The sequence below is a fragment of the Aythya ferina genome (genome assembly GCF_964211825.1).
Source record: "Aythya ferina genome assembly, chromosome: 10".
Classification (NCBI taxonomy): Eukaryota; Metazoa; Chordata; class Aves; order Anseriformes; family Anatidae; genus Aythya; species Aythya ferina.
Genome location: NC_140306.1, coordinates 15,482,215 through 15,509,462, shown reverse-complemented (window position 1 = coordinate 15,509,462; position 27,248 = coordinate 15,482,215). Strand labels below are relative to the sequence as shown.

At 56.0% G+C, this 27,248-nt stretch overlaps 2 protein-coding genes across 7 annotated transcripts in view; both read right to left on the bottom strand.

The window, feature by feature from the left end:
• Positions 1-7,941, bottom strand: part of BSN (bassoon presynaptic cytomatrix protein) — a 69,718-nt gene extending 61,777 nt beyond the window's left edge. For all 6 annotated transcript variants that reach the window (XM_084530359.1, XM_084530358.1, XM_084530360.1 and 3 more), the window contains exon 1: positions 7,736-7,941. In XM_084530359.1, coding sequence (XP_084386485.1) covers positions 7,736-7,911 — 176 coding nt within the window. In that variant the 5' untranslated portion in view covers positions 7,912-7,941. The remainder of the gene's footprint in view (positions 1-7,735) is intronic.
• Positions 7,942-8,541: 600 nt separating this feature from the next.
• On the bottom strand, positions 8,542-26,991 carry TRAIP (TRAF interacting protein). The gene is made up of 15 exons (XM_084531564.1): positions 26,826-26,991; positions 26,669-26,726; positions 26,366-26,449; positions 22,655-22,694; positions 20,066-20,193; positions 17,622-17,716; positions 16,905-17,018; positions 15,939-16,026; positions 14,379-14,468; positions 11,509-11,597; positions 10,837-10,992; positions 10,588-10,636; positions 9,926-10,051; positions 9,370-9,420; positions 8,542-8,766 (listed from the first exon to the last, which is right to left on the bottom strand). The coding sequence occupies exons 1-15, from the start codon at positions 26,921-26,923 to the stop codon at positions 8,638-8,640; spliced, it is 1,395 nt and encodes a 464-aa protein (XP_084387690.1). The 5' UTR covers positions 26,924-26,991; the 3' UTR covers positions 8,542-8,637.
• Positions 26,992-27,248: the final 257 nt, after the last annotated feature.

Below are 27,248 nucleotides of genomic sequence, written 5' to 3'. Positions count from 1 at the left end.
CCTTCCACAGCCCCCCTGGCAGTAGTGGGTTCGTATCCTGTCACTCAGAAGCCAGGAAGGCTGCAGGGACCTTTTTTGGATGAGTTCCACCTGTGCTCCAAAATTAAAAGCTGATGCAAAAAATGTATCATTATCCATCTCCATGACAGCTCGAGTCAACTGAGCTGAGCTCGGCATGAGAAACAACATTCATTTCAGGCACAAAAAATAGGAAGAGAAGCACTCCTAAAAAAAGAGGCAGTAATGACTTACCAGAAAGGAACCAACGTAGATTTTTAGAGAAAGGAAAGGAAAGCTTACTAAAACAGCCCCGGTGCCTCCGATACAAGAGGAAATGAGGATGGCGTGCTGCGGGGAGGTGGACAGCTCCGGGTAGCTGCAGCGAGCCCCAGCCTGAGAGCCCGACTGCTGGCCTCCTCTGTGCCCAGGCAAACAAAGTGCTACACCCAACATTTCTGTGTGCCTCTGTGAAAAATGCCCCCTGCACCATCCCGCAGCTGTGTCTTTGCACCTCGCAGCACCTCCTCCGTCACGGAGTCATCCCCTAGACATTTCCCTGTGCTGTTCAGGTCTTCAACCAGCCTCGGTTGCCTCAGGGTACCAGGAGAGCTGATGCCTTGTGTGGAGGAGCCATCAGGAGCAGAGAGCGTTTGGGCACGAGACTGAGCAGGCAGGGATCGCCCCGTGCCCCCCGTGACTGCTGCAGGGCGCAGGGCTGTTTGCCCACCTCAGGGCAGCGCTGCCTGCAGCTCTCAGCTGGAAGCCCAGCCACCAGCAGCAAACCCCGCTCAGAATTAATAAATGTTTGTGTGAGCAAATGTGGTATTTGCAGCAGGAAAGGAAGCAAAACTAAAGGATAACACGCTAGCTATGCCGCTAAGAGTATCAACCTCAGTATCTCAGGCCGTTCAGTTTAAACGCGCTTCTGAAACTGGAGTCTTGAAGTTCCCCTGCCAAATCCTTTACAGGATCAAGGAAAAACATCACATACCCAGGTTTCGCAGGTTCTTTGAGACACTTTGTCCCCACACGCACCTCAGACCAGGCCACCTGTCCCCAAACGGACAGCCTCACCTGCCCATTGCATGCCACCATCCTTGCGGCCCTCCTGACCGGCCGTCAGCCCTGCAGGATGGGAAGCAGGTGAAACTCAAGGCGAAGGAGTTTGCTCACTGAGAGAACTGGATTCCAGATGCAGCCGCCTTATTACTCCACAAAGCAGCCATTTGACTTGGTTTCCATGTTTCGAAGAAAAAACCCCACATGATAATTTGTTAATTCAGAGTGTTTTGGATTGCATTTCTAGTTAATAATACATAAAATTAAGCTGGCAATTATTGACACTGGTTTGATGAAACCGAGTTGTACAGCCAAGAGGAATCAGATCCTAATCTAATAACCAGTGCAGCTCGGAGATGCTTCAAGAAAAGAAAGGCAGATAAGACAAAGTACAAGAGGAATACTGAGGGAGTTGCTTGAGTTTTCTCCCGGAGTGATGTTTCTGGATACCTTTTTTCTCCCAGGCTAAGGTAAACTATGGCTCATGACTTAGGAATACGGTCCATCGTCCTGGTTCAACAAGATCTGATGTTCTATCATAATTTGGCGTAACCAGTCAAAACCAAGGCTAATAAAGGTAACGAGGGGTAAGCATGCTTTGGCTGCTCAGAAAAAGGGCCACATGGGGAGTCCAAAGCACAAGGATGTCCAGGTGCTACCTGAGCCCCAGGCACGGACCTAGCACTGAGAGGAGAGCAGAACACAAGGTGCACTCAGGACACCCCAAACGTGATGCACATGGAAACAACCTGCCCGTCCCCTGCTCTCCACCTGCAGGATTTCCAAGCAGATACAGCTTGCAGAAAGAGGGGAAAAGGAGAAGGCTTGGAAAATTCCACTCTTTGGGACTAAACAGCCGCCCTACCTAAATAAAACGGGTCAGCCAGGGTAGGCACTGAGCAGCACAGAATGCTTTACAGCGATGTAAGCTGAATCCAGCACTGCCTCCTCGCGCAGACCAGCATCAGGAGTATTTACGGCCCCGACACGACGTGCTCCAGCGCTATCTGCTGCAGACATCTGCCACCTTCGTATCGGCGCGGACGCAGCCCGCAGGTCTGCTCGGAGAGCAGGCGGACATCCATCTCCCCACGCTCCTCAGTGACGCTGCTGGAAGGCAGTGAGAAGAGCAGAGCAGGTCGGCAAGGGCAGCAGGCCAAGGAAGCGTTTCCGAGCCCTGCCAGCTCCTCGCCCCGATGACGGTGCAGTTTCTGTGCTGGGAGTGGGTGAAAGGAACCCAAATTCCAGTGGATCATCATCGGTGGGCAGGAGACAAAGCTGATAGGGAGCTGAGTGAAAAATCTGCACGTTTCAAAGAGAACACGTCCTAGAGGTGGTCGTACCAGGACAAACAGGACCATCGTCACACGCACCTGGCAGCCCTCGCACCGATCACCTGCATTTTCCTGATACTAGACAGATTGGACTGAAAACCAAGAAAATACAACATCTTACAATCCATCCAAATTCTGATCTGCCAGAGGAGGGAAGTGAGGATTAATGTGATTCTGCTCCTTTCTTTTGTGCTGGAGAAGAGAGCCCAGGAAAAGCTCGCTGGAGCTCAAGCAGTGGTGCTGCCTTGGCTGTGCAGGAGCCTGAAGGAGGGCCAGCACCGCACACCACCGCCTCTCACCCGCATGCTTGGCAGCCACGAAGCTGAAGATTCACAGGGCAGGCACACGAGCAGAGGGGAACACACACAAGGAAACAAAGTGCTTGCGAAAACCCTGCCTTCCCTGCTCCGGCCTAGCAGGTCTCTGGGACAGGCCCGAGTAAGCCACGCGTTTTGCCACGGACAGAGCCCAGCCCAGAGCTCCTGCTCTGACCACACTTCTCTCGTAGCCCTGCTCACCACCAGCACAGGTCAGGGCAGCGAGTTCAAAGTGCCACGGAAAGCAGCACTGTGCTACGGGTTCTTGAAGCAGGGACTCAACTGATGCCAACGGCACAACACATGCCGCACAGCTAAAGCCGAAAAAAAGGACCCGCTCCATGCCAGGCTCGGGGATTACTGCCAAGCACAAGGGGTACATCAGGACAGGAGTGCCAGCCCCACACTGCTACTACCTCTTTCCATGGGGACTTCTTGGGCAAGCCACTGGGGGACGAGGCTATGGGCAAGTGGCAGGGGGCAGGATGTGTGTGCCAACCTGCTGCCACCCACGGTGACACCACGACAAACCCACAGCAAGCAGGTACCTGGTGGCAGAGCTGCTCGGGGTGGGCTTCAACCCACAGACCTAGCTAAAATCCAGCCTCCCACCTCAGCACGTGCGCTCATCACATGGCCTGGCAGCACTGCAGGCGTACCTGAGAAGGCTTCAAGGCATTGGCACTTATTTTGCCAGTTGGCCTTGGAGCGTAGTTTATAAAGAAAATAAAAAGAAAAAAAAAAAGAAAAAAAAAAGACCCCTCCAACCAAATAACGATTTGTCTCCCTAAGAAGATTAATAGGTGCATTTAAAGAAATCAGTCTGTAGGCTTAATGAGAAAGAGGCAGCGAAATCCTAAATGTGAGACCTCCTACGGTTTTTCAGTCCAGCTGTACAATCAAATAATAGTTTATGTAACTGGGATTGGAACAAAATAAATTAAAAGTAATTTCATGTTTCATCAAAGGAAAAAGTACAGTTCATAGTCAACGTGGAAAAAGATCTAGCTCGGAACTGCATTTTCCCCAACCCCTTCATAAGCTTCGCATTACCAGCTGATTTGTTTCTTTCAAAAAAGCAAAGCAAATTACCAAGTTCCTTAAGACCTTACTATGCATTTTCAAATTCCAACTAGTCCTACTCTGTAACTCATAGCTTCACATATCAGTCACTGAAATGTTTTCTCTAGGAGATGAAAGAAAAAAATATGCTATGCTTTTCCTGTTTTTCCCATGCTGCAATTTGTGTTGCTTTTTTTTTTTTTCTGGTAAAGAAAAAAAAAATGTTAACAGCTACAACATGTCAATCTTTGAAAGTAATTCCCATATATAGTTTCATCCCTTCACAGACATTAAATACAGCAAAATCTCTTTGTGCTCCTCACGTCTCGGCTGACGAAGGGAAGCAGCACGCTACAGGCTCTTTCCCATGTGGGGGAGCCCGCTATGGACCCAGGTGTGCTGACAAGAGGGTCGGGAACCCTTTGATTTCATTAAACAGCATAAGAGGACACCTAACATTGACTTGATGCTCACGTACGGCTCCCAGGGAGTAGAGCACCCTGAGGAGGACAACCCCAAGAGCACGTCAGGGGAGGTCACACACACCGAACACCCCCTAACAAAGCTCAAACTCCGTTATAAAGCCAAACTCCCAATTAAATTCCCTCATTCCCCAGGCTACGTGTCTGAGACGTGCTGTGGTTGTGCCAGCAGCCCCCGTGAGCCAGGAGCCCCCTTCCTGCAGCTCACGTCAGCCCCGGCTCCCCTGGAGCTCCTCAGCGCTCACCCCACGGCCACGGGCAGGCAGTGCTCCTGCTCCCAGTGGGATGAAAGGCAAAACGCTGCTCGAGGGGAAGTCAAAACCAGGTCCAAAGGTGTCAACATCTGGCCTCTTGAAGTCCCTCCATCCCGGCATACATTTCTGTGGCTGCACCATCCCGGGCCTGAGCAGATGGGCACACCAACTCCAGGCCGACCGCCTGCAGCACCACATTTCGTCACATCTGTGCCCACGTCACTTTGGCCCAAGGCATTTTTTTCTGTGGCTTTCAGAGGAACTGACAAACCCTTCTCTGGAAGCTTTTCAGAGCAGCCACCCCACGGCCTCTGGTGCTGGCAGACCCCGAAGCCAGGCAAGGAACCTCATGGCCCCCACCTGCCCCCAAACACCCGGCCTTCGGCGACACAGACGGGTCTCTGCTTTGAGTCAGACACCGTGTGCTGCCTCCCAGCCACGTGAGGGCTGCGGAGAGAGGAGGAAGCCTGCAGGAGGTTCTCCACCTGCGTGCCCAGGCTGCAAAAACCATGAAGATGGCAGGCACAGTGGGCAGCAGGTTGCACCTCTCTGTTCTTCAGGGAGGAGACAGAGCTCCTCGTGGATCAGGGAAACCCCTGTGTGACCACGATGCTTGGTGGAAGGCTCAGTGTCCATGAGACATCCCTTCCTCACCTCCTGCCCCATCTCCAGCAGCTCCAGCCCTGACCCAACACGGTGCTGGTGGCAGGAGAAGGACTGGGAGCGGTCAGTGGCTGTCCCTGGCCCCCCATGGCCCCAGTGCTGACTGGGCAGGAGGGCTTCTCCTCGTGCCTTGTTCTGGAAGGTGCCTCGTTAAACACACGCACATTTTAATTCTACAGACTACAGCCTGGAAGTACAACTAAATCATTGCTGACAAAAGAGAACACGCCGAGCTCCTTAATCACATCCTCGTGGAGAACAAGGCCAACGTGAACCCCTCGTCTGCTGCGCAGCGCAGAACCGCAGCTCGGAGCCGAGGGAAGCTGCACATTTCGGGAGGTGAAGCTGTTATTTAAGCCTTGTGCAGTCACATATCCCATCACACCCCTGGACAAGCTTCCTACACTTGGTTATGTTCAGCGTTCACATACGTTTGCTGTCATTTAGCTAGCTTCAACAACCCAACTCTGGGTTTTGCTCTGCCTGCCTTCCTAAAGCCCCTCAGCAGCCCGGGCCGCCAGCCAGGCTGTGTCACACTGCTGCTTTCCTTCTCAAGCCAAGCTGGGTTGCCTTTAAAAAAAAAAAAAAAGAAAGAATGAAAGGAAAAACAACACATGGACATGCACAAAAAAGTCTGCATTTGGCAGCAGCTTCCCCTGACATGGTGGTAACGCTCCTCTGCCTTCTGGGGAGCCCTCCACAGGCAGGGAGCCGCTGCCTCCTGCCCCAGCCCAGAGAAGATGCTGAGTCTACCTTCGATAGCAAGCGCGTGCTTGTAAGCTGTAAGAGGCCAAGAATCATCCAGATACCACACCAGCAGGGCAGTTAATTCCCTGTCTCCATTAAATCTCAGCAGGTGGAGCGAGGACCCTCCCAGGAACACGCTGCAGCTCCTCCTGCAGACCCCGTGTAGCACAAGAAGCAGATTCCCATTGCAGCACACCAGAAAAGGAAGCATCACTTGCACCCCGTCGCGTTTGCCTTGGAAGGTGCACCCTGCACCCGACAGGCTCGGGGACGAAGCTGCTGTTGCTGCAGGGCGGGGAGGAAAAGAAGCTGAAAAGAAGCCACGAGAGGCGTAAAAGCAGGGCTGCTGGAGGGAAGCACAGAAGGGGCTGGGTTGGAAGGGACCTTAAAAACCATCCAATTCCCACCTGCTGCTGCAGGCGGCCGCAGCTGACACAGCCTGCCCATCACGGCGAAAAGCAGCCCGGTGGGATCCCTGACGGAGCAAATATTTTGACTTGGTCAGCCCAGTAAGCCATTCCCTGCTCCCTTTTTGTTCCACTCAGGTGGGTTTTATAGGCTTGAAATATTACACAGCTGGTTTTCCCCTCCTCGCCCGGCCCCAGCCCCGTTCCCCTTGGCCCTCCAAATATCCTACACCAAATGAAGTTGTGCTCTCTAATTGCAGGAGCGTGGCAAGCTTCTCCAGAGCACCAGCCTTAAGGTCAGCAAAGAGCCCGAAGAATACGAGTTTAATATAGAGGAAAAGGCAGGCCCCGCTGCAGTACGTGCCAGGGATGCCTCCGTCACAGACTCGCTTCGTGGCTTCGTTTCTAGCACCGTCTTGTTAGAACAGACAGTGGCTGTGTATCTGTGCCAGCCTGTGAAAAGCGTGAAAACCGTCTCTGTATAAACGGGGAAAGTTGCTCTCTCTTATTTCTGTTAAATTGCTGCTAGGTACATCCCGACCACCCAGCACTGCCGGGGGACTCGCTGAGGGCAATGCCCAGCACGCTCACGGGAGCTGCCATACAGGCAGCACAGAGCACCTCAGCTGCACGACTGTTTGTTTTTTTCCCAAACTTGAGCTGTTTTCGCCAATTCAGAGCACTTCTCACAGCCCCATTTCTGATGCTCTTTCCTCTTCCTGGTCCTTGCACGGGGCTCCACCGGCTGCCAAAGGCCAGTCCCTGGGACCCCCAGCAACCCCACACCCTGCCCCAAGCTATTCCTGAGCTGGGACCATCCCAGCTCAGCCCCACGCACCGAGCTCATCTCATCCCTTGTGCTTTGGGGTCTCTGCGGAGCAGCAGAGCAGGACAGGCTGCTGGGACAGGGGGAAGTTTCACACCGCGATACCTCTGCCCCCCAAAACCTCCGCGTGCTGCTGCATATGACCACAGGGAATCAAAACCCAAAACCCACTTCGGGGTTAGGGCGCCCAGGCTGCCTCCTGGCACAAGGCGAGGCTGGGTGGGCTCACACCGAGGGGTAGCGGCGCCCTTGGCTTTGCTCGGCTCGCACCCGGGCCGGGGTGCGTAGGGTCTGGCTCTGTTTTTGGGGCCGGGGCCGAGCAGGCTTTGCCGACCCCACGCTCCCTTTGGGGGACGCGCTGCTCCCTGCAGCCACTCCACACGCAGCCCCCAGCCCTAATTGCGTTAATTAACGGCGAGGGAGGGCAGCTCCCCGCCGGCAGCTGCTGCCCACCCCGGCGTTTTCGGGCGGCCTCAGCGGGCGCCGCTCGCGTCTCGCCCAGCAGCAGCCCCCGAACCCGGCTCTGCCCGGCTCCCGCTGCCCCGGGGCCGCCCCCCGGTCCCCCCGGTCCCCCCGGTCCTGACCTGGCGGCGGGCGCGGAGCCTCCCGGGCGCTGTCCGGCGCCGCCCGGTGCTGAAGGCGGCTGGGCGCTGCCGGGGGCGGCGGCAGCGGGCGGCGGGGCCCCGGCGGCGGCGGCGGCGGCGGAGGGGGGCAGGGGCCCGTCGGCGCCGCCGCCCTCCAGGCTGGCCTCGTTGCCCATGGCGGCCGGGCGGGGACCGCTGCTCAGCGCCGCGCCGCCGCCGCCGCCATCAGCCCCGCGCCGCCATCGCCGCCGGCCCCGCCGCCGCCGCGCATGCGCTGCCCGCGAAGGCGCGCGCGCGCGCCCCCTCGCGAAAGCGCGCGCGCTCCCCGCCCGCCGGCGGGAGAAGGGAGGGGAGGGGCGGAGCTTAGCCACGCCACGCCCCCTGCCGGCCCGGCGGCCAATCGGCGTCCGAAGGGGCCCGCCCGTGAGGTCACGCGGCGGCGGCCAATCGGCGCACGCCCCGCCCCGTGAGGTCACACGGACGGCACAGGCGGCAGGCCAATGGGCCAATGGGCTGCCGCCTTCGCTATCCTGCCGTGGAGCAGCCAATGGGCTGCGCTGTGCTGTCTGAGGTCACGGGGTGCCAGCCAATCGGTGTCCTGCTCCCCGTGAGGTCATGGGCTGCACCAGCGCTCCCACCTGCTGTCCAATGGCAGCGCTGCTCCCCTGCCCTGCCAGCCAATGAGCATCCTCCTCCCCGTGACATCACAGGACGTCACAGTCCTCCACCCAATGAGCACCCTGCTGCCCCGTGAGGTCACTTCCTGAGCAGGGGTGTGACATCACAGCCCCCGCGCTGACATCACAGAAGGAGCAAACCCGTTTATTGTACATGAAAAGGGGGGAAGGGAAGGGTAAAAGGGTAAAAGGGGCTGTGCCCACGGCCGCCCTCCTGCCCGCGGCTCAGTGCAGGAAGCCGTCCAGCCGCGCCTGGCTGCTGCTGCGGGACACAGGGGGAGCTGCCGCCCCCGGCCTGGAGCCGGTCTTCTTCTTGCTCCTCACCGCACAGGGCCGGAGGGCTGCGGGGTCGGTCTGAGGGGAAAAAGGTCAAGGACAGCACACAGCGAGGCCCCGCAGACAGAACAGAGTGGTACCTGAGCCAGGCTAGCTTGAGCCACAGCCCTGGGAGCCAGCCCTGGAGGTGCAACCCCAAAAGCATTTGGGAAATGCCCTCGTTAAGGTGCTCTAACAGCAGCAAACCCAGCCGTGGTTGAGCTGTAAGGTCCCAACCAGGAAGGAAGATGCACACTCCGTGCTAACAGAGCTGCAGGCATACACAAACCAGTGCCCCCAGAGCATGTGGGTTTAGGGCAACCTCTCCTCCAGCAGCAGCCCAAGGCCTCCTGGCACCCTCCAGGCCAGGCACAGCGCTGTCCCCCAGGAAGGAGGGCTGCAGCTGCACAGGCACAGGGCAGGGAGAGGCCCCTGCAAACCATTCTGATTTCTAGTTGCTGGGTCCTTCCCAACAAACCTTTCCCCCGTAACATTCGCAGCAAGTTCAAGGCCTGGATGCCTTTGCTGAGCTCAGGCACGCTTGGTCAGATGTAGAGAAGTGCACCAGTTGACAGATCTGGCTGAGACAGGAGGAACAACACAGGTCCCCCAGAGCATCACTACTGCCACAGGGAAGGATACAGGCTGGATGAACTTTGTTCTGCCTCCCAAGCCGTCATACCCCATCCGCACCTAGGAGGGAGAAATAAACGTGACTGGAACAGCAGCACGGAGCCGTGGCTACTTCTTGTCTTCAATAAGAAACGGGGGAGGATCATAAGACACATGTTCAGGGGAGGTTACAAGCACCTGCAGGCACTCAGGACACTCAGCAGTTGCGCCAAGGCCTTAACTTTGGGAAAGGGCAGCCCCTCAGGGAAGTTTGGGGACCTTCTGGAAGGAAACAGCCTTCCAGGTTGCCGCAAGGCTTAGGATTTTGTCACTGGGACTGAGTCGTACAAGGAAAATACCCAAAGCTCCAAGGAGGTGGAAGAAGGGGATGTGGAAGGCCATTTAATCCGCTGCCACGCAGGGAGTGACCATCTGTCATCCCTGGAGCTCTGCAGGACTGGGAGGCAGCCAGGTCGTGCTCCAAGATTTATTTTCCCCACGCTGAATGCAGCAAGGTGGAAGCTGTGTTCGATCCTGTGGGGTGCCCTCAGGACAGAGGTGTGCAGTGCCAGCCTGCCGTACTCACCGTGCCTGTGTTCTTGTGGGAACCCAGCAAGCTGCCCGCTGTCAGCTTCTTGGAGTGAACGGAGTTCCTGATGAATGCTGGCAGCAGCCCTTTAAGAGCCTCATCCTCCAGATCATCTGCCCAGTTCTGTCCCACAAAAATAACGAGAGAAGCCCTTCAACCAGCACGACCTGCTGAATTTAGTCCACACACAGGCAGCGCTAACAATGCGGGCAGCTACTTCAGGTAACAGGCACGCCCAGAGCACGTCAGGCCAAAGAACAGAGGCTCCACACCTCCCACTGGGGCTCGTTTGGAGCAATGCCTGCGAGGCAGGACGCCGTGCCCCATGAACCTGGGCACAGAGCCCCCCAGCTGACCCCGTGGCCGCTGTGATCAGACCCACGCTGTGCATTCACTAAGCGCATCTGAGGCAGGACAACCGGCAAGAAGTGCGTGCGTCCCCACCCTCCCTCTCCTGCCCGGCTCCAGGTCTGTGCGCCAGCAACACGGTGTTTCTAGGAGACAGGCGAGCAGAGCACTTTGAAGTGTGTGCTGTGGCTCTGCAGATGGGCTGGCCTCTGCTTAGAGCATCTCCCGCGTAGGAAAACGGGGCCTTCATCTCAAGCTCATTAACGGCAGAATCGAAGAGGTGATGCAGAAAACAAGATCAGTCCATTTACCTCCACTGTTTCCTTCAGAACTTTCTTTGCCAGATTTACCACGGGAGGCCTGCAAGAAGCACAAGGAACAAATCAGAGGAGATTCATTGTTCAAGTGGAGCTGGCAAGGACAGACAAGGCCGAGCAAACGATGACAAAACTTGCAGTGCGACACCAGGCAGCTGGAGAGCTGTCTGATCTCACACAGCAACTTCCAAAGCAGCGAGACTTTGATCTCCTTTAGAAGCAGGAAGAGGAGGGAAAACTCACGGCTTTTTATCCAGCTTCTGCCTTTTCGCAGGGCTGAAGAGAGATTTGCAGGGCTGATTTTCGGGGGTGTCCACATCAAAGGTGGCGTCTAGATTGATCTCGTCGCTGTGGGCTGGGCGGTGGAGCTTCGGGTGCTGCAGTTCCACGGGAGCAGGGCTGCAAGGCCACGCAGAGCAGCAGCCGTCAGGAGGCTGCCGCGCAGCAGACGAGAGGGAGACCCAGCTACAAGCCCCCCTGGGGAGCTGCACCACAGCAGCAGGACCAGCATCCAAACCCCGTTCCACTCTAAGTCCCCAAATGGAAAACCCAAACCCCAGGCTTTATGGTCAATGTCCCAAAGTGCTGTTTGACCTCTGATGGCCTGTGCTCACAGCGGCAGCACCCTGAGCCCAGGGAAACACACCGGCCCGCTGGTGCTCAGCGTACACAGCCCAGTTTGCCATACTGGGGTAAGAGCACTCGCTGCCAGAAAGAAAGGGCTTGATAAAATGTAAAGGATGCAGTTCTCAGGCCCAGCCTCAATCAGTCTGGACTCCTGTGTGACAAGGATCTTAGCTCCCTGTACAGCAGGGCACACTTGCTGTAAGGCCAGCTCTGAGACAGCAGCCTGGGGGATATCTCCCTGGCTGGGGAAATATCCTCGGCCTGTATGTGAGGATGAACTTCGCTGACCTTTCAAAGACCAGTCGGCTGAGCGTCTCCCTGGTCACAGATGGCACTTTCAGGGTATCCTGCAGGATGTCTATCTTCTTCTTCAAACTCTGGAGAGAGGAGGGAAAGCAGTGAGCTAAGGGAAGATACAGGAGAAGTACCAGCAGCCCCTCATCCATAAATCTGCACTAGAAGGAATCACAGAATCACAGAATTATCTAGGTTGGGAGAGACCTCAAGATCACCCAGTCCAACCTCTGACCTAACACTAACAAGTCCTCCCCTAAACCATATCCCTAACCTGTGGAGGAATGGTTAAGTGAAATAGGACATGTTGATGTTGGGCAGTTAGGAGGCAATGGGCTAGTAAAGTACCGTACTCAACTCACATGAGTCTGGCACGTACGCAGCTGGCTGAGAGCCAATCAGGATCAAGGACACGATGCCCTTGAGCGATTGGGAAAGTCCCTAAGGCGGGACGGTGGCTAAAAGAAGGAGGAACAAACTGAAAAGAGCGGGAAATGTTAGCCAATGCTGAGCTTAGTTTTTGCAATATGTATGAGTTGATTATGTTCGAACTAGATAAAAGGCGACTGAGCTATCCATTAAAGTTGAAGTTCACTGTTCACTCATATTGAGCGTCTGTGTCTTCCTCCCGTCGACAACAAATTGGCGCCCGAACAGGGACCGGTCTGAACGGGATTTGGACACTGCTGGCAGTGATCCTGGGCCACGTGTTCGACGGAATAAGGGAGGATCCGGTCCTGCAACGCAGCCCAGGAGGTGGAAGGGACAAGAATCCCCGCACCCGCGTTGGGAAGGTGAAAGGGACGTGGAGTCCGCATCCGCAGCTCAGAAGGTGGAAGGGAGTCCCCGCACCCGGGATGAGCCTATAAAGGGTCCCGCCGGAAAAGCGCCACCGAGGTCTTTGGAAAGGCTGCAACTGTATATATAAAGGTATGAAAGACAAGCGGCGTATAATTTGCTCAGATGCTTTTTAGAAAAGCGGAGTATTTCAGATATAGATTGTAGAAAAAGATTTGCCAGGGTTATTAGCATATGCAGTAGCGCAGGGTTGTTTTACAAATCCTGATACAGTTTTTTGAACAAACAGAGTGGTGTAAATTCGGAGATAAATTGTTTGATGATGTTATTAATGATATTAAGTCTGCTAAAAAATTTATTGAAGCCTTGGAGAACAGTCACTAGCGCTTTAGCTACACATCAGGCTGAGCAGAGAGTCGCTGCTGCCGCTACAGAGCGACTGGGATTGCCGGGAAGTGCTGGAGCTGGGCATTGCCCACTGCCGCCTTCGGAGAGAATGATAACGCTGCCTTGGGGCTACGGGGCAATGGGAGCCTCCCCACCCCCCTCAGTCACCGCCACGAGCAGCGCTGCGCTTGGAGCTCACCGTGTGGCGAGTCGGCACAGAGCAGAGGGACGGACATCAGGACCCTGCAGCCTGTCTGACGTAACCATGGAAGCAGCGGCGGCTGTGCTGCTTCTCTCTGGCATGTTTTTGATCTGTGGAGACCGTGCATGGCAAGGAGTACCAGCCAATGCTTTTGGAGGACCGTGTTACCTAGGGCGACTCACACTTTTCGCTCCAGATTTACACTCGTGGCAGAACTCGACAAGGAGCAGAAGAATTAAACGAGAACTAAAAACTCTGGGTTCTGACTGTAATGATGATGTAGAATTGTGGGGTCCAGCAGAAAGATTCTTTGCTTCTTTGGTGCCTGGTGTGCGAACTGCACACGCTTTGACTAACATTAATAAGCTTGCTTGTTGGGCTGTTAAACAATCAAATGTAACAACACAAGTTCTTTCTGAAATGTCACAAGATATGGAGAGTCTAAGACATGCTGTATTGCAAAATAGGGCCGCTATTGATTTCTTATTGCTGGCTCAGGGACATGGGTGTGAAGATGTAGAAGGAATGTGTTGCTTTTATCTTTCTGACCATGGTTAGTCAATTCACGACCAGTTGAAATGGTTAAGGGATCATACACAAAAAATTGTAGTACAAGATAGTTGGTTTGAAGGTTGGCTTAAATCTGTTTTTGGGAACATGGGTGGATGGGTTTTCTTAGTTAAAGAGGGACTTCGCTTTCTACTTATAATTATATCGATTATAGTTGCTGCACGTATAATCCTTAACTGCCTAACTAAGAAACTAGAGCAACTCACAGAGAAGGTATTTGTAGCGCAAAATAAAAACGGGGGAATTGTGGAGGAATGGTTAAGTGAAATAGGACATGTTGATGTTGGGCAGTTAGGAGGCAATGGGCTAGTAAAGTACCGTACTCAACTCACATGAGTCTGGCACGTACGCAGCTGGCTGAGAGCCAATCAGGCTCAAGGACACGATGCCCTTGAGCGATGGGGAAAGTCCCTAAGGCGGGATGGTGGCTAAAAGAAGGAGGAACTACCTGAAAAGAGCGGGAAATGTTAGCCAATGCTGAGCTTAGTTTTTGCAATATGTATGAGTTGATTATGTTCGAACTAGATAAAAGGCGACTGAGCTATCCATTAAAGTTGAAGTTCACTGTTCACTCATATTGAGCGTCTGTGTCTTCCTCCCGTCGACAACACTAACCTCTACATCTAAATGTCTTTTAAAGACCTCCAGGGATGGTGACTCCACCACTTCCCTGGGCAGCCTGTTCCAATGCCTCACAACCCTTTCGGTAAAGAAGTTCTTCCTAAGATCCAACCTAAAACACCCCTGGCAGGGCTGCACACCCCTGGAGATCAGAGGTGGAGCAGATAAGGGGTGAGTCAGGCTAGGTAACCTAGCCCCTGAGCAAAAGCCTGCACAACTCCTGGCTTTGCAGCTGCAGGCCATGGCCAGCTGCCAGTTACTGCAGACTAAAAACCAATATTCTCACCAAAATCTCCTTGTCTGCATTCTTCAAATCCTTCTGGGTGCTTTTTAACTCCTCCTTTGTGTTCTCCAAGTCTGAAACAGTTCTCTGCAGCTGCAGAAAAAAAACAACACTGGTTCCAGCACGCGGGTAAGGGAGACGGCAGGTCCCCGGCAGAGCAGGATGCCCTGCAGCACGTGCTCCTCTTCCTTGCTTTTGGTTTTCCAGTGCCAACCTCTGACCAGGCTGTCCTACACCAGAGCCATCCAGTGCCTGCTCATTCCCTAAAGCTGCCTGCAGAGGGATCTCCAGGGCTGCGTGCCCAACACAAGCCTTCCACAGCCCTTCTGCCTGGTGGTGACAGCTTTCCCGTGTTTTAACGCTTGGCGGCTCCAGCCTGGATTCCTGCAGGGCTCTGCACGCAGCGGATCCCAGCACCACCAGCCCCAGGCCGGGCGGTGGCCGTGCATCAGCGGTACTGGCACACGGGCAAACCTGAGGCACCAGGAGGGCACCGGGGGCTGAGCGGTGGGCTGGCACCACCACAAAGGACTGGAAGTGGGGTCACAAAGCGACGGCACAGTCAGCTCGCTGGCAGCCAAGCCCGGAGCACGCTGACTCGCATCTTGACCCAAGAAAGCGACTGCATTTTGGCACAGACTCGGCCAGAACCAGGGCGACGGCAGCACCTCACGTTAAGGGGTTAACCTGCCTGGGGAGCAGCTCAGCAATCCAAGAGCCTTCTTCCCAGTTTGATGGGACCACAACAGCTATGTCTGGGGAACAAAAATAGGCCAAATCCACCCACAGTCTCTCACTTTGTGAGCTTGGACTTGGGTGCACCCCAGGGAACACCTGCGCCTCGGAGAGCAGGGCTACACACGAGCTTTTCAAGGGGACGCGCTTCCAAAACTGACACAGGGATCCCTGGCCTGGGCTAACAGAGCCCAGGCAGCCCTGGAACAGGGGCAGCACAGCAACAAGGGGCATATCTGCAGCTCCGAGCCCTGTGCCAGCTCAGCTCAGAGCAGCGCTAGCCCAGGGAGGCTCTGTGCAAGCCCCGTGTGTGTCCTCACATTTTGGGAACCTCTCCTGCTCGGACCCAGCACCACGCAGGAGTCCTGGCCAGCCTGCTTCAGCCCAGTCCAGCAGGGGGTTCACTGGGGTTGTGCCGAGCCAGGGCTATGCTCTGCCTGGCTGGTGCTGGCTCAGACCTCTCCTTCCCACCCTTCCTAGGGCCCCGATGCTGCAGCACAAGGAGCTGGGGGCTGCACAAGCTGCTGGAGCCCAGGGGAAGCGGCAAACCCCTGCCTGCTGCTGCCTTCCAGGCCAGGCCCCCTGCCAAGCTCCAGCTGGCTCTGCCCTGCTGATGTCCCCGTAGACCATAGTGCTGATAACAGCCCGTGTTTGCACACCACGGCATCACGCCTGACCCAGAAACCCCAGCCTGACACCTCCCTGCCAGCTGTACCTCTAACGGAGTGCCCAGCGCGGGAAGGGGGCACTGCACGGGGCTTGGACCAGTTACTGGGTGGGAGCTACCGACCAGGTGCCAGCCTTGTGACTCCCACACTCTCCCTTTACCTTGCTGTTGGCAGCAAACAGCTCCTTCTTCAGCTTCTCTGTCATCTCACTGGATACCTTGCGAGCCTCCTTCAAGTTCTCATATTCCCTGAAAAGAGACCAGAAGAATCGCGCTGCGTTTGCATGAAGATGGAGACAGAACTTCTCGGAGACCATTTTTCTGCAGCTGCAGAACCACTGGAGAAAAGCCAGGACACCAAGTCCTGTAGGGAACAGAGCTGAGCACATCGACACCGACCAGCAGCGTGTCAAACACACGGCCTCAGAGCGGGGAGGGAGGAGGCTGCGGGGCTGCCATGCCTGAGGAGAGGTTCATGAACAAATGGAAACCAGATCCAGCAACATTTCAGCTGTTGCAAGAGACGGACAGCCAACAGAGCAGCCTCCATGCTGGCAGCAACCAGAGGACTTTCCTTTAAGTGACTTCTCAGAGGCATTATGCTATTGGCCATGCGCATTCATTTCCAATTACACCACGGGGACACTCGGCTCATTACAGCTTTGTATCGAAGCTGCAATTATTCAGCTGCCATCAGAACGGACCCAAAGAAGCCGTGGCTTTGCCCGGCAGGACCAGATGGATTTCCAGGTAGGGGATGGCAGCACTGCAGGTCCCACTTGCCGGAGCACGTGAGGCCACAGCTGCACGGTGCAGCACAGCACAGAGCACAACCCGGAGCCCCTCAGCCACTCATCTCCCCCCAGGCACGAGAGGAGAAGCGAGGGAACGATAATCACCACATAGGTGCACTGACAGCTCCGGAGACAGTTCCCATGGTGACACACGTGTCACTACAGTGACAACACGAGCGGTTCGGTGTGACAGGCTGCGATCTGGGTCCCCAGGATCTGTCGGTCACAACCCAAAGAGGCAGCAGGAGCCCTGCAGAGCCTGCGTGCCTGCAGAGGGGTCTCCCCCTGCACACCCAGGGCAGCAGCAGCCCGTGCCCAGCCTGCAGCACTCACTTCTTCAGCGAGACGCAGTACACCGCAAGCTGCTCCACTGCTGCCTGCCCCACTCCCATCTCTCGGATCATCTCCTCCACTTCGGGGCGCTGGCTCTGAAGCAACAGTTCAATCCTGCATAAAAAAAAATGATGAAAACGTACCCTCAGCTCGTGAGTCACGAACAGAGCTGGGAAGGAGCCCGCAGCCCTGCTTCCCCCAAGCAGCTCCCCCAGCCTGAGCTCCTGAATGCAGAGGTGGCAGAGAGATGCAAGGGCCCCACTGCAGGCAGGGCATTTTGCTAGCACGACGTGGACTGGCTGGAGAAGGGGCAGCTGCACACACGTGCTGCACACGGGGCTGACAGAGCAGCTTCTGGGCCCCACACCCGTGCAGCTAACTGTACTCCTGGGCTGGGATTTGGGCTCTGCCCCAGCAGCCTCTCCAATAACAGCAGCAGCACACAGCCACGCTCGGAGGAGTAGGGATGAGGCCGCTCTGAACACAGCTCCGTGCCCTGCTGCTATTTAGGGAGAGCAGCTGCCTGGAAAGGAAGCAGGGGCAAGAGCACAGACAGGCAGAACCTGCTAACGCAGCACTTCCCAGCCTGACGGGGTAAGGAGAAGTCACAGTCCCGGTGTGAGGGGCTGGCTGTTGCAGCGAGCACAGGAGGACCTCTCCCTCCCTGCTGGGGAAGGGGGGAGGCGTGCAGCCCGGCTGGGGGGCGCAGCATCTCACCGCTCCATGGTTTTCAGCTTGTTCCGCAGACGGCGGGCCTCCTCCTTTGAACTCCTGTTATCCTCCTGCTGCTGCTCCAGGAATTTCATCTGTTTCTGCAGAGAAGCGAGCGCACGCAGACCGTCAGGAGGGCTCCGGGGATTGTTAGAGAAACATCCTGGCTTATGCGCACTGCGGGCAGCTGGGAGCGTATGCTGGCTCTTAATGCTATCACCACCTCAGCAGCCCAGGATTACGGAGAGTTTATCTCCCCCCCCTGCTGCACCCCTACCTCTGCTCCTCGCAAACACAGCGGGGTCCGAGTGCTAATCGCAAGAGGAGTCTGAAGCTGAAGCTGCTTTGGATCCTTCTCTCTTGCTAGGAGGATTTGCGGGGTGGGCAGCACCCTGTCCGCAGCGACAATTTGTTTTTCAAAAGCAAAGGAGTCCGAAGCAAGCAAACCTTGCTGCTGCTGCATTCTGCTCCCTACCCAGCTAAGCCCTTTGCTTTAGCCTCCCGCTTTTCCTTGCTATTAGCTGCTTAAAGCATAACTAGGAACACTGCGTGGTCTCTCCTGGCAGATCTCAGCCACACCAGCCACCCACCCGGGCGCTTCTCTCACCCGCCCGGGGAGGCTGCAACATCTCCTGCAGCCAGCACCTTTCTCTGCTCTCCAGCAGCAGGCAGCAGCAGCGAACTTCAGCTGAGCTAAGGAAACAGAGATCTGCAGTTTGGCAGAGGACGTGGGAAAGCTGGCCTGAATTCACACCACTTCAATGCATCTGTGTTGTCTAAGTTTGCAGGTTCCCTGGCACCTCACACAGCAGCTTCAAAAAAATAAAATAAAATAAAAAAAGCCCTCAGAGCAGAGCTTTGGGCTGGGTTGGAGCAGGGTCCCCAGCCTCACACAGGCCGAGACAGCAGCAAGCTGTCACACCAAGGTTCAGCAGCAGCTGGCAGTGCCAGCAGAAGCCAGGACAGCCTGGGGGCTCGACCTGCCTCACAGCTAGTAAAGCTGTGCTTTTCCTGCACGTTTACTGCTTTAATCTTGAAATGATGCAGTACAAAGCTTTGCTTGGCGTTCAGATGGGAAACCCTGAACACCACGGAAAAGATTACCCTCAGGTCCCTAATCCTTGTGCCCTGCCCAGCTTTCACTAAAAGAACATGAGCCTACTCAGAGGGCTTTGCAACAGGCAAAGCAACCCCAAAGCCTCCTCCTGAGGCACCCGGCAGGAAAGCCGAGCACAGAGCTCGAGTTGAGCAGCAAGCACCAGCTTCCACTGTCACAAGAGTGCTTTTATTTGTTTGTTTATTTTACAGGATTAGGAAGCATCAGTACTATCCTGCCACTGGTATACCCAGGTACCCAGGATCCTAAGAGCATCTTGGGCATGATCCAGACCCGGGTTGCCTTTACACCCAAGCAGATTGGATGTAAATCTAATCCCATGGGCAGTCAAAAAAAAAAACAACAACAAAACACAACAAAACACCAAAACCTTGTGCTGGCCAACAACAAGGCCTGTGTGGCGTTAATTCCCTTCTGTAGATCTCCTGCCCTGCGACAGCATCCTGCTGCTAATGCTGTGCAGACCTCAGGTGGCTCCTCCAGGAAGAGCCCAGCTGCTCTGTGGGGACACAACCACGTGCCCCCTCTGGAAGTTCGCCCGGGCTGCATGGCCTGGCAGGTCAAGGAACATGAGATTTAGGGTTAGACCCAAGGGGCAGAGAGCAGAGAGGTGCAGTTCACCTCCACTCCCCCTTCCAGCCCACTGCTCCCAGTCCCACCTGCCCAAAGGCCCCGCACACAGCAGGCAGCCCAGCCCGCCCCGCTGCCGAGGCAAAGTCCCCCTGCTCACCCCCAGACATCCCAACGAAGTGCTTCTTGCTCTTACTCCCCTTCCACTGGCTGTTTATGCACACTGCATGACTACACACTGAGTCACTGCACGCCGAAGCACAACGGGAATATTTGATCCCTGGACTTCACACATTACTAACCTAACCGAAGGAAAGCCCTGGCAACAGAACAGAGACAGGAGAGTTAGCTGGATCAGATCCCGCTTCAGCTGAAGCTTGCAACTCCCCCTCCGTATATTTTGGTTTGATTTCTCCTCCAATCAAACTAAGAAACTAATTTTCCTTGAATCCCGCCTGACCGAAACCTGTTTAAAAAGAACATTGTACCGCAGGGAGCCGGCGCTTCCCCAGCAGGGCGCTGGGGCCAGTTCCCACACTGTTCCTGCCGATACCTGTGCGGTCACGGTCAGCACTGCTGCTCCAGCTGCTGGGCTCAGCCAACACTCCCCAGGCTGGGCTGGTGGCTCCTCCAGCCCCAAATTCCCACCGGCACAGAGCCACGTGTCTGTGTTATCACAGCCCGGGGAGAACCTGGCCAAAACGAGCAGTGCTTGTGCAACGGCTAGAGCCAACGTCCTGCCGGGATGGGATGGGAGAGGTACCTTGAGAGAGGAACACAGCATCTCTGTCTCTCCCAGCACCTTCTGGAGCGACTCTATGGTGGCATTGCGCACATCGAGAGTGTCCCGCAGCCCGTCCACGATGGCCTGGCATTCTCGCTTTTCTTTCTCTAGAAAAAAGGGAAAACACAAAGGTCACGGCCCAGAAACCCAGACCTGAGCAGCCCCACAAACAACAGCAGCAGCACAACAGACGCTGCTTGTGGTCTCAGGCTGCTAGGAGCTGGCCGTTCCTGCAGAGAGCCATTTCCCTAAAAGCTGTCTGCTCTGGGGTTTGTACCGAGCAATTGCTTCTCCCAGTGCCAGCAGGCTTCGAGATTTTCTTCAGTAAAGATAACAAGTTCCCTTTAATAGCTTTCCAGTGCCAGCCCTGCTAGCATTAAGCTGATGCATCTTAACTCTTGCATGCTCTCCCAGGCGGGTGTGCACTGTTCTCTGGAGTCACACCAAGCTGGAGAGCCAAGCCTGGTCCCTTCACACGGAGCCTGATGCAGGTGAGCCCTGTGGGATGTGCGGCCATCCTGAATGTGCATGGACCCCACTGCGTCACCGTGATGTCCCCTGCCCTCCCCACAGCACCACCAGCAGAGGTGCAGGCAGCACAGAACGAGGCACACGCCTCCAAACACCGCAGAGAAGATGGTGAAAACCACGCTGGATTTCCACTTGTTTTGGTGAGACAAGGGGAGAACAGCTCCCAGGGCAGCAAGCAGCCCCGAGCTGGCAGAGCTAAGCGCAGAACAGCCAGCACCGACAGAAAGCTCCAAGCACTTGGGCACGATGGCAAGCTGCAGCCCCTCCGCCCAGCCCTGCTGAGAAGGGGGTGAAGCCCACAGCTCGGCACCTTCCTCCTTTGCCAAAATTGTTGTGGCTCCGGGCTGGCAGCGGTGGGGAGGCACCGGGTGCCCCTCCAGGAGGCTGCTCCTCCTTTCAGTCCAGTTTCACACGGTGCCACCACGGCCCATGGGAGTGTGACCAGCAGTGCTGCTCCGCTGGTGGGCCAGGCAGTACAGGAGCCACCAGGGAAGGAGGGGAGCAATGTACCCCAGCAGAAACACAGGTGCTAGGAGAAGCGTGGAGGGAGAGAAGTTCCCCTTAGTAAAGCATTTTGTCTCCGCTGAGCTGAATGACCCACCCTCACCAGAGGCAGCACAACCTGGAGATGCTCCGCTGCATTTGCGGGAACTCCACATCCCCAAAAAGAGCCAGGGCTTCCCCCTCCTCCTTCCCCAGCTGCCCAGAGGCAGATGGCAGGATTTGAACCTCCCTATGCTGCAGGAATGAGTTCAAATGAGTCACTCCAAGTGCCTCCCACTTCACCTGCTGGGGCTGCACAGAGCTCCACGCCTCTAGAGCCATTTGCAAGCTGATGAGAAGCTGGCAATTACACAGCTCCGCTACAACAGGGAGCGCAGAGCACATCTTTAAGGGGAGAATTTATACACAAGAGCCACCAGAGAGCAGAGTGCCCATAGCAAAGGAAGCAGGAGGTGGGAACGAGCTGCTGCTTTCCAACACGGGAACAGACCGGGATAGGGGGATGTCAGATCGAACCTCTACTCACCAGAAGCCGCGAAGATGAGCAGGCCTTCAAGCAGTTTTTCTTGGATAACGTCCTAGCAAGAATCCCAGCCACCTTCCCCAGAAGATCTGGCTCCCTACCAAGTCACCAAACTGCACTGAGCTAGCACGAGAACAGGCCTCAGAATAGCGACGTGCGGGCCCCCCAGTGCTGCTCCCAGGCTGAGGACCGAAGCCCCAGCCCACTGGCTATTCGCGTCTGTCTCGTGCACGGAGGAAAGGCAGAGGGAAGACTACTCTCGGGGCGTGGGTGAGCCCCCAGCATTCTTTAAGGACTTCTCCTTTCTGTTAGCATGTCTTTGGATTTCTGTCACTCCGACTGACATTTTCCTTTCGCTGCTCATGACTCATGTTCTGATGACAGGCTGCCTACAGACGATGCTTAAAACCCATCGACAAGTCTCCAGGGCTTTCGCTTTTCCTGCCTCCCTCAAACATCCTCTAAAATTAAAGATGGGAAAAATGGAAGCGCACACACCAAATCCCGTCTGCTCTTCAAGTGACACATGTGGCACTGCAACAGCCAAACAAACCCAACACCTTCCCACTGCTGCTCGGGCACCACTTTTACCCCCCCCCCTCCTTTTCTGTTAGCAGGAACGAGCCTTTAGCAACAGCAGCTGCGAGCTTCCCAGCGATGAGACCACAGGCTCTGTTCTCAGCAAGCTTACTCCAGACGTAGCCGTGCTGGGCTTTTGTAGCTCTTAGTAAGAGAGGCAAAAGAAATTACACACGTGTATCTAAATTTGCAGAGGGCAGCCCAGTCAGAGCTGAGCTGGGCCAGCCCGCGGGCAGGTTTTGCAGGTTCTGCACAGCTTTAGGCAGCCTCTCCTTGGAAAAAGCTCCGAAGAAGCTGCTCCAGAATGGACTCACAGCCTGCACCATGCCCCTGGCCTCAGGAAGGGGCAAGCTCTGCAGACACAATCCTCGGGCCTGACCAGAGCAGCGCACGCAGGCAGAGCCCGGGACCTGCCGGCAGCTGGAACTCACCTTTGGCAGAGAGCTGAGCCTTCGCCTTGTCCAGTTCATTCTGAAACACAGCACAGACAGCCCGATTAGGAAACAGCCTGCGGAGAAGCTCTCACCATACCTAAAGGACCTGAGAGGTTTCTCAGCAGGCCATTTGCACCAGCGAGGCGCTAAGAATAGCGCGCATTAACAGCGAGCCCCGAGTTACAAACAAGGATTATTGCAGGGAACGAAAAGAGCACCTCCAACTGGCTCCCTTCGGGGAGAGAAGAGAAGATCCCAGTTTTATCTTAGCCTTGTCAACCTTGTGTTTCTCACACTGTCAGTCATCTTGTTTTAGCTGAATAATTTTGGAAGGCTCTCAGGGAAACACGGGAAATCAGACAGGAAGGATTTTTATAACGTTTTACCTAAACAAGGCAAATAAGGCAGGGATTCTGCCAGACTAGCTGGATCGCGAGCCACTTTGAACTGGGGTGAACTTGAGCCGTGTGCAGGTGGGGGACCCGAAGGCACACCTGAACTTCTTAAAGAGTGATGAAGCACAAAACCGAGAGGCACCAGCCAGCACTCCGACAGACACCAAAGCTGCTGCAGTTTGGGAGGCCGATGAGCTAACAGTTAAGCCAAGTGGACACAAAAAGATCACTGACAAGCCCCTCTGTCCCAAACAGTGCCACAGAACATCTCCTGGGCACCCCAAGGGCCTGGGGAAGGTCAGGCATTTCTAACACCTTCACCAAAGAGCAGAGAGAGGGAGCACGCACTTGTGGGTTAAATTATAGATGGAGCGATGCGACCTGTGAGTGCTGGCAAATAGCCAAAGGGAGCACACAGAGTTTATAAAGACGAGCAAAAATATACGTATTTTACATCCATATTTATGTAACTCTCACACATTAGAGAGGGAGAGGGGAAAAAAAAATACAGGAAAGAGTCAACAGAAGATGACTTAAAAAGCTGTGTTAGAACTGCAGAGGAAAGCACATAACAAGCCAGGCAGGAACTGCAGTGGAATAAAACCTCAATAAAATGCCAACACAGTACAGAAGCCGAGCACACAAATCTGTGCAACCCAGAGTGCTACATGCAAATCTGAGCTGAGAATAGCAGGAGCAGCGGCCGCGGAGCTGACTGGACCAAGAGCGACAGCAAAGCCAGGAAGGAGAAGATGGGATCTGAAGCTGGGTACGCAGAAGGGACTGGAGGAAAGCTGAGCAGAACTGACTGGGATTTGCCCCCAGGGGGACAACAGCCGGAGGGCTGAGGTGGAATTAACTCTGCTGCAGGAACTGTTCCGAAGCAGCTTCCTCTGAGTTCTATTCAGGAACGATTAGTGAGCTCACAAGACGTGCTAATTAGCATGAGAGCAAAAGAAATCCTGGGCTAGCGCAGGCAGCTATGTAACATTACCTCATTCATCAACTTAATCTGAAATCCCTCATCCTCCACCACCGCTCCTAAAGGCTGCTCCCAATTTTCACTCCTCTGAGAGATGCAAGCTCTGCTCTCTTTTCAACCCTGAATCACAAGGCAACGCTGCCGCAGGATCAGATGCATATAACCTGACCACAAACAGGCAGCCGTCCTCCCAGGTTCCTTCCTTCCCCAGCAGATTTACAGGTGGGAATCCTCCTCCTGCCTCCTTTTTGCCAGGAGGAGCAAAATCCCCCAGTCTCCTTCCTAAAACGGGCTCTTGGCCCCCCAGGTCACAAGCGACTGGTAGTGCCAGGTTCCAGATGAGCCCTGGGGAGGTGTCCCACCCCAAAACTAACACTTCTGCTCTCGGAACAGCCGTGTGGAGACTGTTCTGATGGCCGAGGACCATCTTTAAGAGCAGTGCAGGAGGAAAAAAAAAAAAAGAAACCAAACACAACAGGCTGAGCTCTGAGAACAGCTTAGATATGCCGCAGTGCTCGACCTGGGGTCTGCAGCTCCGCCAGGGAAACAAGCCACCCTCGGTGCCTCGGCTGAAGCCAATGCCTGGCAGTGGGAAGCAAAGCAGAAACCCAGAGAAGGGTTTCAGACAACAATGTTGTTCCTTCCAACAACTTCTAGCCAGGTGCATGACACCGGTTCACAGAAGTGCATCCCTGCTTTGTCTCTCTGTGGGGTCACAGCTTGGCACGCGGTTTGTGAGCCCCCCGAGGCACGCTCCCTTGCCCCAGTCCAACTCTACCATGGCAAGAGGCCAGAGACTCATTTGAGGACATCTGCAGGCTGCACAGATATAGCTCGGGTTGATTACAGAGCTGACTGATTACAGAGCAACCCGGAGCCGTGCACGGGGCAGCGAGTACCCCTAAAAACTAACCGCCCTCATCCGCACAGCAAATATTCGGTTCTTTCCTGTTCGATAGAGATCTCGGCTCCCTCATTAGGGGAGCTGGGAGCTTCGGTCTAGATATTGCTCCAGCGACAACAACACAACCTCTGTAGGAGGCTTGATGGTAACACATCATGATGTTGTACAAGAAGAGTCCGCAGTCTTGCCCTGGAGCAAGGGAGCAGGTCTCCAGCACGGCCTGCAGAGTGGGCATGGCTGGGGGAGCCAGCCGTGTGCCCTGGGGAGGAGGGCTAAGAGAGAAGAGAAAGCTTTTCCAGGGCATTTTTCTCCAGTCATACCATTTCTGAGTCACTCATCTACTTACACTTAGGAGAGCTGATCTGAATGCGGCCTACAGGCAATGTTTACCTGCTCCAAGCCACTGCTTTGCATCTAGGGCACACGGCTTCGAGTGCCCAGAGATGCTTTTTCTTTGCCTCCGCACGCACACTTTGGGCTCGGTTTCTTTATTTGCGGGCTCTGAGAATGACAGTGCTACTGACATCATAGTCTGGCTTGCTTTATTTTAAAAACATACGATATACATATAGCAGTTGCCATGACAATGCTAATTATGGTAATTACTGCACATGCTGATTCTAAACACAAGAGGGTACAAGCGTCCCATTATACCAAGGTCAACGGATTACTTTTTTATGGAACAGATCTAACTCCGCCACATACGGAGCCACGCTCCATCCATATTAAAGGACGGAGGAGAGCACGGAGCAGCCCCTCCTCGTGCAGGGCCTCCCACCCACGGGTGGCACTTGGAGAACGTGGCCCAGCTCCTCAGCCCTGGCCAGGATCCCCCTGGGGAGCCAGCAGCAGCACTGCCCACGCCCCTGCAGGCACAGCTTTAGTCCGTCTCCTAATTTCTCTCAGGAAACCAAGCCAGCCTTGGCACCCTGCCCTGCTTCGTCGTGAGCCCCTGCAAACAAACCCACCTGCACAGAAAGGAGCAGGAGGGCTCTGTCTAACAGCCCCTTCCTTCCAGGGGGGACCAGGAGTGACGCCTGCCTGAGCCTGGCACCTTCCTTCTGCCCCTCGGGCAGCTCTGCAGCCACCTTCCCACAGCCACCGGTGGCAGCTTGGAGCTCCGAGTGAGAAGCAGCAGTTGGGTGCCTGTTTGGTGCTGCTTCAGGGCTCCAGGCAAGGAGAGAAGCGTAAGAAGTCTGCCTTTCCCTGCTCTTCCTTGCGCTGCCGGCTGAGGTTTGGGCAGGGGCAAGTAAACAACCACTGGGGGAGGCTGTGCTGTGACGGAGCTGGGACCAGGGTGGGCAGTGGGAAGGAGCAGGAGGCATTGAAGTGCTTTGGGTCCCAAAGATGGGCACAGCACAGCAGGCAGCAGCTTGGGGACTGGCACAGCCCCAGCCCCTCGGACAGGATCAACCCCAGAGAAATACCTGCAAGGTCTCCGCGTCCGGCACCGCCTGCTCCTCCAAGGCGACGTTGAAGAACAGCTTGGTGATGATGTGCCTCTTGCTCACCTAAACACAGGGGAGAGCCCAGGGGTCGACCCGCACAGAGGGGGGGGGCACACAGCGGCTGGGGGGGGGGGGGGGGGCACTCCCAGCGGGTGCTCAGCTCGGCAGCGGGAAGCCCCCGGTGCTCGGGGGGGGGGTGGGGGTGCAGGCGGGACACGGGGGGTCGTGGGGGTGCGGGGGGGCACCGGGGGGTCCCGGGGGGCACCGTGGGGTGCCAGTTACCTGCGTGCGGCACTGCGGGCAGGTCCTGCTGGGCGCCGCCTCGAACCAGCGGCTGAGGCTGGGGGAGGAAGCGGGGGTGGGGAGGGGGGCGCCCGGTCAGCGCGGGGCACGGCGCTGCCCCCCCCCGGTGCCCGGTGCCCCCCCCCCCGGTGCTCACCAGGCGCTGTGGAAGGTGTGCCCGCACGGCAGCGCCGCCACGTCCCGCTCGTTGTCGAAGAAATCGGAGCAGATGGCGCAGTGCGCCCGGATCGGCATGGCGGGGCTGGGGGGGGGCCGGTCCCGGTACCCCCCTCCCGCTCCCGGTCCCGTTGCAGCCGCGCGGGGCCCCGCGGTTCAAACCCCGCCGCGCTCCCTCCGCTTCCTGCCGGGCCCGGAACCCGGCCCCGCCCCGTTCACTCTGGAGCCTACCGACGGCCCCGCCCCCCCCAATTAACCCCAAACCCCCCCCTCACCCCATAACCCCCCCCCCAACCTCCCGGTGCCCCCCCCCCAGCCCCGCACAGCCCCGCACAGCCCCGGTTTGCCCGCGGCGGGGCCTTTATTTGCCAGACATCCGGGGGGGGGAAGCGGGGTCCCCGCG